The sequence below is a fragment of the Pistacia vera genome, unplaced genomic scaffold (assembly GCF_008641045.1).
Source record: "Pistacia vera cultivar Batoury unplaced genomic scaffold, PisVer_v2 Contig1426, whole genome shotgun sequence".
Lineage (NCBI taxonomy): Eukaryota > Viridiplantae > Streptophyta > Magnoliopsida > Sapindales > Anacardiaceae > Pistacia > Pistacia vera.
Window position 1 is genome coordinate 30477 of NW_022195496.1, and position 13425 is coordinate 43901.

At 35.6% G+C, this 13425-nt stretch overlaps 1 protein-coding gene across 2 annotated transcripts; it reads right to left on the reverse strand.

Moving 5' to 3' along the window:
• Positions 1–1808: 1808 nt before the first annotated feature.
• LOC116123510 (uncharacterized protein ycf45-like) lies at positions 1809–8543 on the reverse strand. 2 transcript variants are annotated; one of them, XM_031409270.1, is made up of 9 exons: positions 8127–8543; positions 7197–7411; positions 6335–6485; positions 5550–5741; positions 3856–4018; positions 3486–3721; positions 3102–3278; positions 2904–3026; positions 1809–2207 (listed from the first exon to the last, which is right to left on the reverse strand). In XM_031409270.1, exons 1-9 carry the CDS (start codon positions 8541–8543, stop codon positions 1899–1901), a joined length of 1983 nt encoding a protein of 660 aa, XP_031265130.1. In that variant the 3' UTR covers positions 1809–1898. The 2 variants fall into 2 exon arrangements, with proteins under 2 accessions (XP_031265130.1, XP_031265131.1); XM_031409271.1 differs by having other exon boundaries at positions 3111–3278; positions 8127–8228.
• Between the last annotated feature and the right edge of the window lie 4882 nt (positions 8544–13425).

The following is a 13425-nucleotide window of genomic DNA, read 5'->3' on the forward strand; positions in this document are numbered from 1 at the left end:
TACTGCAATATCATGGCGCTTTACAAAACAAACATTGGTTGCCACTTCCTTTAATCACTCTAAGATTCTTGTGCTTCATGAAGCCAACCAAGAAAGCGTATAGTTAAGATCTGTCATCCATCATATTGAAAGTACATGAAAATTGCCATGTACCTCATATGCTCCCACAATTATCAATAAAACAATACAGCATGTATTGCCCTAATCAGGAGAGGATATATCAAAGGAGACAGAATCAAACATATTTCATTGAAGTTCTTTTACACTCACGAACTCCAGCGAAATCAAGAGATTGATGTCAAATAAATACGCTCCAGTGATAATCTTGTAGATTTATTCACTAAAGTCTTACCGACATCAACATTTGAAAAGTTAGTATATAGCACCGGTATGTGGCAACTCAATAAGTTACTAAATTAATTCTGTCATCATGAGGGGGGAACATTGATCTAAAGGAGCATCGATTAGACGAAGTTTTCATAAAAGATTTATTGTATTGGACAGATGTGCACTGCACTCTTTTTTCCTTGATCAAACTTTGTCCCACTGGGTTTTCCTGACAAGGTTTTTAACGAGGCAGTATTTCGCATGTCCAACACCATTATACAATTCATCATGTAATTTTGTTTATTTGCTTACGGTTTTTATCCCATTAGGTTTTTCCTAAGTCAACTATAATCGTCTGTAAGTGGTGGATTTTATTTGGTGGAGATCCAAGGCGGAGTGGTGTAAAGAAAAATGGATCTACCACCATTTGACACCTTTCATCATACCATTTTCGCCTTTTGACACATGGCAAAAGATGGCAACAATTTGTGGTACCTAGTGGCTAAATGGCAAGTTTTGATTAGTTTGGAAGGTGGTAATAGTTATTATATAAATCCTTTCTCTCCTTTGTAATTTAAGAGCACTAATATGAGAGATAATAAATTTCAGCCGCTTTATTATTCTTCTTCTATTTGCAATAGTCTCTTATCTTTAATTTGCTATGCATTAGTGATTATAATTGTTTTATATTTAGTAATTAGTTTAATTAAAAATATTTTTTTTTGTTGCTGAAGTCCACTTTGTGTGTGAAGAAATTATTTAATTAACGAAAAGAGAAATGAGTGAAATAATGTTGCCCAATGAAGCGAGAGAAAGTTAAAGTCCACCGAGAATGCACAAACAATTAATTGACCAATCTGTGAGTTTACGTGTCGCCACAGGACAACGTGGACATGCTGACATGTCATAGCATGCGCAAATCTCAGGTTGACCAGGCCAATCCTTAATTAATATAATTGGTTTGACTTGATTAAATTAGTAATTAATCTTTAATTAAATGTTAATGCGTTGAGGATAACGTGGTTTGTCTTGTCCGCTATACAGCTCTATTAAGTCTATAATCTTATTATAATCACACCAAATGTTGGTTTAATTAAGTGGCTTCATTATTAAACAAATTACACTTTTCCATTAACAAATAACATTAGAATTATCAAACCTTTTTTTTTTCTTTTTTTGTCTTTATTAGCCTGTCATTATTCATTTATTTAATTAATTTTATGTTTATCCATCCCCTTTGCCCATGTCAAACTTGATATATTTACAAAAAAAAATTAATGCTTTTTTTTCTTTCAGTGGGGTCACCAGCCCCCACTCGCCCCTCAACAGGTCCGTCCCTACTAATGTTCAACCTCAACATCATCATGGATAACCTAAGAGGAATGAATTCTTCAAGATTTTCAATGGAAAAATATGAACATGTTCATGTATTCATTAGTTTTCTCTTATTAATCAAATAAGATCATGATCTTCCATTAAAATAGAAAATGACCTGAAACGATGGATAAGAGAATCTATAATCAATCATTTACTTTAATGAAATGTTAACAGTATATGCAACATTGTAAAGGCTAGTCAGGCAAGAGAGGTAATCTGTCCACCGTATAGAGAGTACCATTTGAGTCGCTTTCTGAGCCGATAAAGTCATCAAAGCCGATGTCCAGATCAACTGTTTCATCACCATTTCTGGGTTCATCCAGCTTAGTCTGAAATGGCAGGATGCAGAGACGTGCTTCTGGATCTTTACCAACTCGCTCAGATTGTAGTTGGTACTTCCGGATGAGGTCCAATTGAAGGGATAAAATGTAGTATGGCCTTGGCAGTAGCTCCACAGCTTCTCCTTTTGGAATTACGACCTGCTCGATGGCTATTCTTGCCTCCTGTATGATGAAATGAAGTTGAATTGTAGGCAAACTCAGTATAGAGAAAGATGCATTCGCCAAACATCAAATAGATTGAATTACAATATGAGAATTTTCGTCTTTAACTAATTGAGCAGACAACTTGAATCTTGTTCTACGTTTCTATTTCTTTTTCCTTGGGCATTTTCTAGTTAAATATTTTTCAAAACAACTGCCTTTCACCTAAAAGACTACTTTTTACTAAATAAAAATGAATTTTACGTTCCATTATTTTATAAGAAAAATCAATCAGCACTAGAAATACAAAAGCACTATAGATATCTCTTTATCCTCTCAGTTTTATTTTCCTCGGTAATTGACATATAATTTTCTTTAGTCAAGCCAATGACTATGGATGGACCGGAGACAATACCTTTTCTTAAAAAATAAAATAAAATCTAGCATTAAGTTTTTTCTTTTTTAATTTTTTCAGGGTCAAACCGACCATTGAAATCTATTTTTCTCATTGTGGCAGTCAATAGTAATTATGGACGGATAAAGTTGTTTTGGTAAGTATAGGTATGTCCGGTAACCAAATCATGCTCTAACCAAATAAGTTGGATAATCCAAACATGTCAGAAATTATACAGTTTCTTCGAAAAAAAAAAAAACATCATTTTGCACTCTTATATTTATCTATGATCTATCAATCAATCATGCAAAAGTCCATGTTACCTCTAAGGCATCAATCTTCTCTGAAAGATTGATCTTGTCTTCTGATCCATGATCCTTTAATCCATCAGCATGATCATTTACTAGTGCCCTTATGGCCTTAGTTATCTGCACCAATGAGCTTGTCTGCAAAAAATAAAAAAGAAATTTAGTGGACACATTGGTGACAAGAAACTATAGTCGATAGAATTTCCAGTAAACCTTTGTTACATAAATGGGTATGTCACGGCTTTTAGCAGCAGCTTGAATACGGGAATTCTTCTTGAGCTTAGACTGCAAGGCAAGTAGCGCATCTGCTTCACTGATATTATCAGTCAGTTCAACTGCAGCATCCATTTTCAACTGTTTAATTCCTTGTATTACGCTTGCCTCCAGAATCTACAATAACTGCTCATTCTGTTAGTTTATACGACGAAAAGTTTCTCATTATGCATTAATACTAAAAGAGCCGACAAGGAGTTGACTGGGCCGTAGATGAGAAGTAAAATATTAGATAAAAAGAAAAAATGGGGGGTTGATAAGGCTTGGATCATGTAAATAGATTAACTTTTAACAATTTGAAACTATCACATCATGATGTCTTACCCCATAGACAGAGAGGCGAAGTGGATATCCATTTTCCCAAGAATCTTCTCCAACATTTTGATGAAACTCAGACACGAACTCATTATGGCCTGTTATTTCTTCTGTCATCTCTAGATCATCTTCATCTATTATCTCATATTTCTGGTCAGATCCAGGGACACTGAATGTTTCCTTTAACACAGTGTCTTTTGATCCATCAGAGTGCATCCTGCAAATCTCCACATTGGGGATACGACCTTTTTTTGCCAGCAGAAGAGCAATAACAAGCCAAACAAGGGATTATCACCATTTTGCCCAACAATCAAATGGTAATAAACATGAAATATGAAATAGCAATCATTTTCGTGTTCTTGAATAAGAGAATATACACCTGAAAGAATGCCATCCACTGTCGCTTCAAGACTACGATGAACTCGCAACTCAGTCTTAGAAATTATCTCCACAGCGCTACTGAATGTTGAAGGCCCTCTCCTCTCCAGCACTGTTTTCTGGACACCTCTACGGTTTGCTTCTTCATCGCCTAGTGTTACACTCTGAAATTAATGCAAGACCAGAATGGATGTCATTTTCTGAAACCTAATAGATACGTGACAAAGAAGTTATTAAAACTAAAGAAAACACACACACACACACACACACACACACACACACACACACATATATATATATATATATATATATATATATCTACTGTAAATATGTGACAGAAATGATTTCGAGTAAGGCAGGAAGGATTAGCTTACAAAAAAATTATCAGAACAGTAATAACAGAAGTATCAATAAACTATTGCATCCCGTCTCGGATATAACAAACAAAAATGAGATATTAGGACTATCTAATACAACTAAAAGTAAACAATCTCAATAAAAAGCCACAAAGGAGGGCTTGCAAAATATAGAAGTGGAAACAACGAAATATGTGAGCCATATCATACATACACGAATATACATTGTCATACTAGAACAATGAAAACCCCTTATTCTAACTAAAACTCAAAAAAAAAAAAAAACAATTTAAATTATGAGAAATAGGGAAATGAGTTAGCTTCCAGTTTCTCTCCTACTTAAAGACTGTTAAGACTCCCTGCACTATCAACCAGCAAACACACAAGCAATCCACAAAACAGAAAGTAGTATCCTCAATGAAGTCTCAACAAGATTATATTACTGAAAAATAGAAGAGTAGCCAACAATGTATAAAACACCAAACTGATAGATCCCAGCAATTCGAGGAGCTGGGGACCTCCCTCAATGACAATAGCCTAAAACTTTGATAATACTCCAGAACAGACCCCCTCTATTTAAACTATCTTCTTAACCACCTATTCTCTACTAACAACTTTGATTCCCCACTCACGTGACTGTAACAGACTCTCCAAACAACCAGGCACCTCACACCCTGCATTTACTGCCTCAAATGTCTCTTATGCCCTTTATATTGATAAACATGATTAATGGGAGGTCTATCAAAGACCAATGACCTCTTGCTAGTTAGAGTGGGCATTTCTTTATTAACTTTTTCCCTTCGTTTTTTTTCTATTTTTTCCTTTCTTCATCCCCATGAAAATGAAAATTTTGTCTTATTCAGAGGAAAAGGTCTTGGAGCTGACCATGGGATTTCCCAATTCTCAAAGGATTCTCACACAACTCGGTAGTTCACAAATGGCCATAATTTTTTTTACTTCATAGGTCGCTGAGGCTTATGTTCTTTAATTCTTATTCATGATGCTAAAGTTGTAAGGGACAAATAAAGCAACAGTACCCCTAGCCATTGGAATGTAGACATAGGCAACAACTAAATGGTACAGAACACATATAGTCCCATCCTGGCATAAAATGATACAATGCCCACCAAACTGATAACCATGAGCCAAACACAATTTAGCAACAAAAAATGGACTTGTTTATTTTGTTGTGAGATTGTTGCAGCTAAGACCTTATAATATCTGAACACTGATACCTGTGCCAAACTCCTTATTGATTAGGCTACTAAATAAATCTTAAAGCCTACTCATGTACAAAAAATGATAAACCAACTACATATAGCTAAAATTAATGGCTCACCTGCACTCCTCCAACAAGCATCTCCAATGAAGGGTTCATTATCAAATTCTCTATTGTTACTCCATGAGCAGTGGCAACTAGTTGAATCCCACGTTGTGCAATTGTGCTTGCTGCCATTGCTTCAAGTTTGGTGCCAATTTCATCAATCACAATGACTTGTGGCATATGATTTTCCACTGCTTCAATCAGTACCTGAAGGATCCAAAGCTATAAATATCAGAGTCCTGGATAAATGTTTGCTTAATGATAAAGTCAAATATAGGAATGAGAAAGTGCAAAATTAAATGAACAAAAGAGTAAGGATGAAACTGATCATGCAACCATGCCTGAAACTATGCTAGCGTGCATGTAGCACTTTACTTTATTGAGTGGGACGGGAGAGAACACATATAACATAGCCTTATCCATCTATTCATTCAAATAACAAAAAGATATTAAAATACTGTCTAATTAGTCTATACACAACTATGAATGCATTCAATAGACTTCTCATTCGAAGAGCAATAAACCTTTCTTTTTGTGTCCATTCTTCACAAAAATTATTTGAAATGTTCCACTATCTCAACATGTTTTTTGAAAGAAAGTTTGATTGCTCTTGAATGAAAAGTCTATTAAAATAATTATTTGAAAGATATTAAAATAATGTTCTTTTCTGATATTTCAGAAAATTACTTTAATACCCTATGATAGAAGAATTTCAACCACTCATGTTTTGAGCTTTCAATGATCAACCTTCATTACTAGACCAAAGTGGATAGATGATATTATAAAGTTCTAGTCCATACCTTATGTTGCATGTCATAGTTAGGAACTTGCATCCGACGAGCATTACCAATTCCTGCATGAGGTATATCGCCATCCCCACCTATCTCATTGGAGGTGTCAACAATCATGACACGTTTCTTGTAATCATTTGCAAGCATCCGAGCTATTTCTCTGCAAACATTGAACTTTTAGGCTATCCTGCAACCAGCATGATGCTTATTCCTAACAATGTGATCTCCTTATAAGTTAATATCTTATTTCAGGTGTTCTCACAAATCTATAAATGCTGGGGTTTTAAAATTCAAAGTTTTACGAGTATTGAACTATATGACTTGAACAATTCCATTTCCCAACCAGCTTGAAATCCACTCAATTTTATATTTTACATTTACATAATGTTCAGTACTTTTGCAGAGACATTGCAACAGATTAGACCCTTGCGTTGAATTTCAGAGCACTGAATATTATCAACTGAACTTAGAACTTTCAAGAACTTTTAACCATGAACAAATTACTAAATTATGATATCTAGATGTTAACAAATCTAGTTGCTTGAGATTGTGAGCTGAATTTCTAAACATCCACAAGGGAGGGGAGTAGGCCCAGGCAAAAATTTTCCAGCTCTGACCAAAGAAATGTTTGTAAAGTATCTAAAGCCACTGGACCAGAAACATTTAACCCAGACATATCTCATTCAAGTAAGGAATGCAGAAGAGTTCAGAGGCTATCACTGAGAGGAAATGTGCTAACCTGATAATCTAAAGGTGAAATTCAAATAATTAGAGAACTGAAATCAATGAGAAGAGCACTAAAAAAAACAAATAAATAGAGAGAGTTACTCATGCATGCATGACAAGCAAATCAAAAATAGAAGAGACTAACCTGATAATTGTGGTTTTTCCCACTCCTGGAGGCCCAATTAGCAACAAAGAAGCTCCATCTTGAACAAGGTCTTGCAGTAAATTAGCGCTTCCTGATACTGCACGACCAACTCGGCAAGTTAGACCAATTATTGCACCCTTCCGATTCCTGATAGCACTAATGCGATGTAATGTTCGGCTGATGCCTGCTCGATTGTCAATGGCAAAATCACCGACCTGCAATATACATTTCTGTTAAGTTAGAAGCATGCATTTCTCTATTTTGATTCATCAACGGTATAGATTATATATTCATGAGAAAAATGAAACAGTTACAAGTCAAATAATACTCTACTGAATATAATGGGCACTAATAAGGGAATCAAAGAGCATTTTATTCTTAACATTTTAGATTCGTTCTGGTCGCATCTGAATGATGACAATTAGACTTCCTCTTTCCTTTCTCTATCAGCCTCACAATGCACCTTCAAATTCCTAACACTTATGGGTGAAGTTTATTTTATCAGAGTTTTTTGCCAGCATGGTTAAAACCACCAAACAAAAGGAATTATACTACACTTAAAAAGAAAGAATCCCCACTTTGTATTCGATATAAGCTTCCATGTCAGTTAGGTTACAAAGTTGGGATATTTACTTTGTAACTCTAGCATTACTCGCCATAAATTACTATCAAAAAGCTATTAACAATTACTCTTGCATGCCAGTATAACTTTGTTTTATAAGAATCTCTCATTGGCATCTTCGGTTTTACAATGCTAAGTACAGACTGACAGACGCTTAACACAATCAATCATATTTATCATGCAATAACCAAAAGAAATAAAATCCCAATCCAAACACTCAATATTCCAATCAAGTTATAGCCTTCAAACTTTAATCAAACACTTGCCAGCCAAAATTCAAGACTCAAGAGCAAGAACCAAAATTTAACCTGAGATGTAGCATGTTCAAGGTCCTGGACTGTGATTGGACAATCCGATAAAACAGAGTCTCCAGATGGAAATCTAGCCAAAGGTTTGCGGCCCAAATCCATAACCACTTCAATCAATTGATGAAGCTCCGGATGGTCACTAACTCTTCTTCGCATTTCCTCCGGTAAAAGCGCCAACAAGCGGCGTAATTCCATCTCAAAATCATCATTCACCGGAGAAGAAACTGCCCAATTCGAATACGAAAGAATTGAAACTTTTGCTCGATACCCATAATATTTTTTGAAGAAAAAAAATGGGTTTCGACAGAAATGAAGAGAACTGAAATGGGTCTTGGATTTTGGTTGAAAGAGCAAAGCTTGATGCTTGTATTGGCTGGTTAAAGGAGATGTATTGTGAAACAGAGAAAAACAGAGCATCTCTGTATCGGCTTTGTGTTGGCGGGAAATTTTGGTGCGAGTTTTTATTGGAAATTCATTGACTTTTTGTTCTAGTTACATGTAAGTGAAGCTATTTGTGCTGATTTATGATTTCTTTTTCTGAAATTCTGTAAATGAGATATGCCAGTGGAGAGACTATCAGCCAGTTACTGGCTTGGAGGTGTGCAGATTACTTCTAGTCTTGTTGACGTGATATGGATAAAATAATAATTTGTAAGCTCAATTGACTGGTGTTGATGTTCGTAGATGGGTTCATTAAAAGAGGTTGGTGATGAAATCATCAATGATGTACACGCCTCGTTAAAACCCTAATACTAACGTTAGGATAATTCTTTCAGTGATCACTCACCTTATTAACATAACGGGTCTCAAACTGCAAAAATTTATGTTAATATTTTGCTCTTTAGTTCTGGTAACCCATAGTGGTTATCTTAATTCCATCACTAGTTAGCGTTAGCCCAAACGGCAGTCAGCAAGATATAAATTTCTTTTTTCAAATAAACTAAACTTAAAAAAAAAATTAATTTAAAATGAGTTGATAATTGTTTGGGATAAAAAAACAGCAATGCTACAGACACGGTGTTTTTACACCGAAATTTGTACCGGCTGACGTGTGTGGCTGACTAACCATCCAAATCATCCCACGTGTTTTGACGTTATTGAATTTGATCTAATGAACGGCCGTCCATAAATTGGACGGCCGTTCACTGATATGGACCCCGTCCATATTATATGGACGGGGTCCATTTAATAGGACGGCGTCCTATTTAGAGGAGCCCCCATTGCTAATAAAAATTAAAAATATTAAAAAAAATTAGGGACGGCGTTCACAGGTCATGAACGGCCGTCCATAAACATGGACGGGCGTTCAAGTGTAATGGACGGCGTCCTTTAATTTGGACGGTTTTTAAAATATAAAAAATTAAAAAAAATCTGGGACGCTCGTCCACAATTGTGGACGGGCGTCCCTAATTTTTGGACGGCCGTCCGTATAAAGGGGCCGCCATAATTTGTTTAAAAATTTATAAAAAAATATTTGGACGGTCGTCCCATTCCTTAGGGACGGGCATCCCTTAATTATGGACGGCCGCATAATTAAGGGACGCCCGTCCACTCCTTAGGGACGGGGAGTCCCTAAGTATGGACGACCGTCCATACTAAGGGACGCCAGTCCCTAAGGAATAGGACGACCGTCCCACCTCTAATTAAATAAAAAAAAGAAATTAAAAACTTTTAGGTTTATTTAAAACTTTTAAAATAAAAAATTAGAATTAAAACGTTTTAGGTTTATTTTGCACTTTTTGGGAAATCGTTTGAAAAAAACGGGCGGCGGTTTCTTCTTCTTCTCCATCTGAGCTCGGTTCGTCTGGTTCTTCACCCCATCTGCGCGCTCTGGTTATGGTGTTCTTCATCTCAAAAAAAACTAATCAGCCGCGGTAATAAGATACTTCGTTTCTCCATTTTTATTTTTTTATTTTTTTTTGTTGGATGAATGTGTTGGATTTACGAGTTGATTTGATAAAGAGAAATCCAGTCCGTTTGGTGGGATTGGTTTGTGTGATTGACAAATAGAAGTGTTCTGTTTGAGTGTTTTTGGCTTGGAAAATGCTTACATTTTTCTTGGTTGTGTGATCTGCTCTCTCTGTGAGGCCGTTGTTGGTTGTGTGGCTTACACTTTCGTTTTTCAATTTTTTTTCAATATTATGCATGATACAATTAAATTAAGCCTACAAAATACTGTCAAGTGTTATAAACTCAGAGTTGGAGCTTGAACTACCAATGCAGGCTTAAACATATGTTTTTGTCAGTAGACACTGTAATGCAAAACACCGGTTTATTTATTTATTTATTTTTTGTTGCTGTTGTTCCTAATGATTGAGTAAGTTGGAAATAAGGATAAAAGCATTTTGCTGAAAGTTTAAGTTCAAATTGAAGTGGATTGAGTTGAGCTGCAGGTTTAATAGTTGAGTTGGAGTTGATTTGAATGATTGAATTGAAGTGGTGTTTTTGTTTACTGTTTCATTTCAGCAAGCATTGTTTCCTAACTCTTTACATTATCAATATATATTTTCCATATTCTGAGTTGTCGTTGGATTTGGTGTTGGAATGTTGCTGAATGTGTGTGGGTTATATTGTATTGTCGCATTTGAGTTGTGTGTGCGTGTGTTTAGTTGAGTAGAGATCTGTGAAGGTGCCGAGTTCCATCAGTTTATGACTTTTATGTCGACCGAAATTTACATGTACTGGTGGTGGGTTTATATGCATTATGGGTTGCATTTTTGTGATATAAAAGCATGATTTGGAGGTGGAATTACATGCTTCTGGACTGCATTTTTGCCAAATTATGCAGTCCAGAAGCATGTAATTCCAGCCTCCAAATCATGGTTCTGGACTGATTTTTGCCCAAGAATTGGAAGGAACATCCAGGCATGAAATAATTCAATACCTGTGGGAAATATACTGTGCCTCGTCCATCAATGTCAAAAAACATAGGTAAACCACCTTCAACACTATATACAAGGACCCGATTTTGAAACTTTGAAAGTGTGATCTCTACTATATAAATTTTAAGTATAAATTCAAACAATTAGTAGAAAACACAATAACAATAGTTCCTAGCCTCCACTCATTTCTCAAAAAAGAAAAGGTAAACTGAATAAAACTTCAACTGCCTCATCCAGTTTCATGAAGGACTTTAACGTAAATTAATTGTCGTAAAACAACCTTGATAGTATACTGTTAAAAGTGGGAAGATGGGTATGGTGTATGTGTTTGTGATAGTACTATGGATATGTTTTTTGCAGGGTTTTAGAAGGAAGCCGAAAATGGTAAGAGCAAAAAACACAAGCACTCCGGATGCAGGCTCTTCGTCATCTGGAGTCCAATTTCGAGACAGGAACATAAAAAGCAATACAAAGAGATGGCGAAAAGAGATATTTGTCTTGGAAGAAGTTTGGTATAGATTTATAAGTAGTTTGGGTTTAGGTGATGAGATTAAGGTTGGATCCGTAATTTGAAATGGGAGCAGGTGCGAGTATTACTATGACGGATATAAGCATTTGATTTACGAGTTTTTAGTAGTTTGGAAGTTGTGGAGACAAGTACTGATGATTTACCGCCGTTACAATGTTTTTTAGATTAAGAATCAGAATTGTGTAGTAAGGCCACAGGACTTAGCAAACTGATGATAGGATTGATTTTGAAGGTTTGGATAGGTACCCAAACATGGGATTCCAGACAGCTTGGACGGATGTTTCTGGAATAGGGGTTTATCATCCACGGTGTAAATCTACGAAGTTAAGAAATCCTGCCAGATAGAGTTTTTCACACGATTTCGACATTCACATTTAATGGCAGGAAAGAGACAAAGGGAATGTGACAGTGAAGGATTTATTGTTGATGGAAGCAGCAGTAACAGGGAAGCAAGTAAATTCAGCTCAGTTATTGTTAAAAAGTTGGGAGAGATTAAAGCAGAAAAGGGTGACATTTATTGGGGGATGATTGTTACGCTAATATGTCAGAAGTTGGTTTCAGACCACCCCTTTAGATGAAGCAAATAAGATAACGTTTTCTGCAAATAATTTGTTGGGGATGTCACATTGTCTAAAATGGGTTTGATTAAAAAGAATGTGACAGGAGAATGGTTGTTGATTGGGATGAAATTGAGGGAGAGGCAACGGTGCAGGGAGGTGTCCCTATTCCAGAAGGGGAAAATGAAGGACGTCTATGTGCGGAAAAGAGAAGAACGAGTATGGAACCTGGATCTTCTCCGAAGTAGAACAAATGTCTCTCAAACCTTAGATGAATAGTAAGGAATTGATCGGATTGAAAGGTTTCAAGAAGAGAGTTTTTCACGTATTGAGAGGAAAATGCAAGAACAACAGGATCAGTTGCAAAGTGATTTCAACTCGTTCGCATCAAGAATAGAAGAAACGGTTGAATCATTGGGGAACGCATGACAGATATCCAACATGATGAAGAAATTCTCACCAGCCTCGGCCTCCTCCAGTCAGCCTCCCACCCCTACACTAGGATGAAGAACTACTGAACAATCTTGTCTTCTCAACATTTGTATAGTTAATTGGGGCACTGACTATGAATGTTAATTGTAATTATGAGTAGTTCAAATACTGAAATGTTGTACAGAAATATGTTAATTAATAAAGTTTGATTTCACAATATATTCTCAATTAGCTGAACTTCTCCAATTTCATATGACTGTTATTTTAGTATAAATGTATGTAGAAGATATATGTGGCACAGTATACTAAAATGAAATGAGAATAATCTAAATAAAAAGTGACGATAATATATACTGAAACATCAGAATAAGGATAATATATACATTACGTTATTATTATGAATCAACACCCTACAATCAAAGTGTACTTTACCCAACTAGAACAGAAAAATCAAAATAAAACAACTGATGCCAAAGAAATATCAATACCCTAAATCTGAAATGAAATGTGAAATTGAAATTAATATAACGATAATATATACTGAAAACATTCCGAATAAGGATATATATACATTCATTTATTATATGAATTCACACCCTACAACAAACAGTCAACTCTTACCCAATCAACAACAAAAAGAATAAAAACAATACAACTGATTGGCATAAGCTCAACTGCATTCATCAGAAAATAACCACAACGAAGTAATTTCTACCGAATACAAATGCAACAATGCTCCAACCAGTGGACGATATCAATCTCCCAACGAAACATGTTCATCATTTCATCTTCCTGTCCAGGAATAAATTACTATTTGCTTCGAGATTCTGAACCGACAGGTGGACACTGTCAATGTTTAATAACCACGATTTAGCACATGTTATGAAAAACTCAAGGTT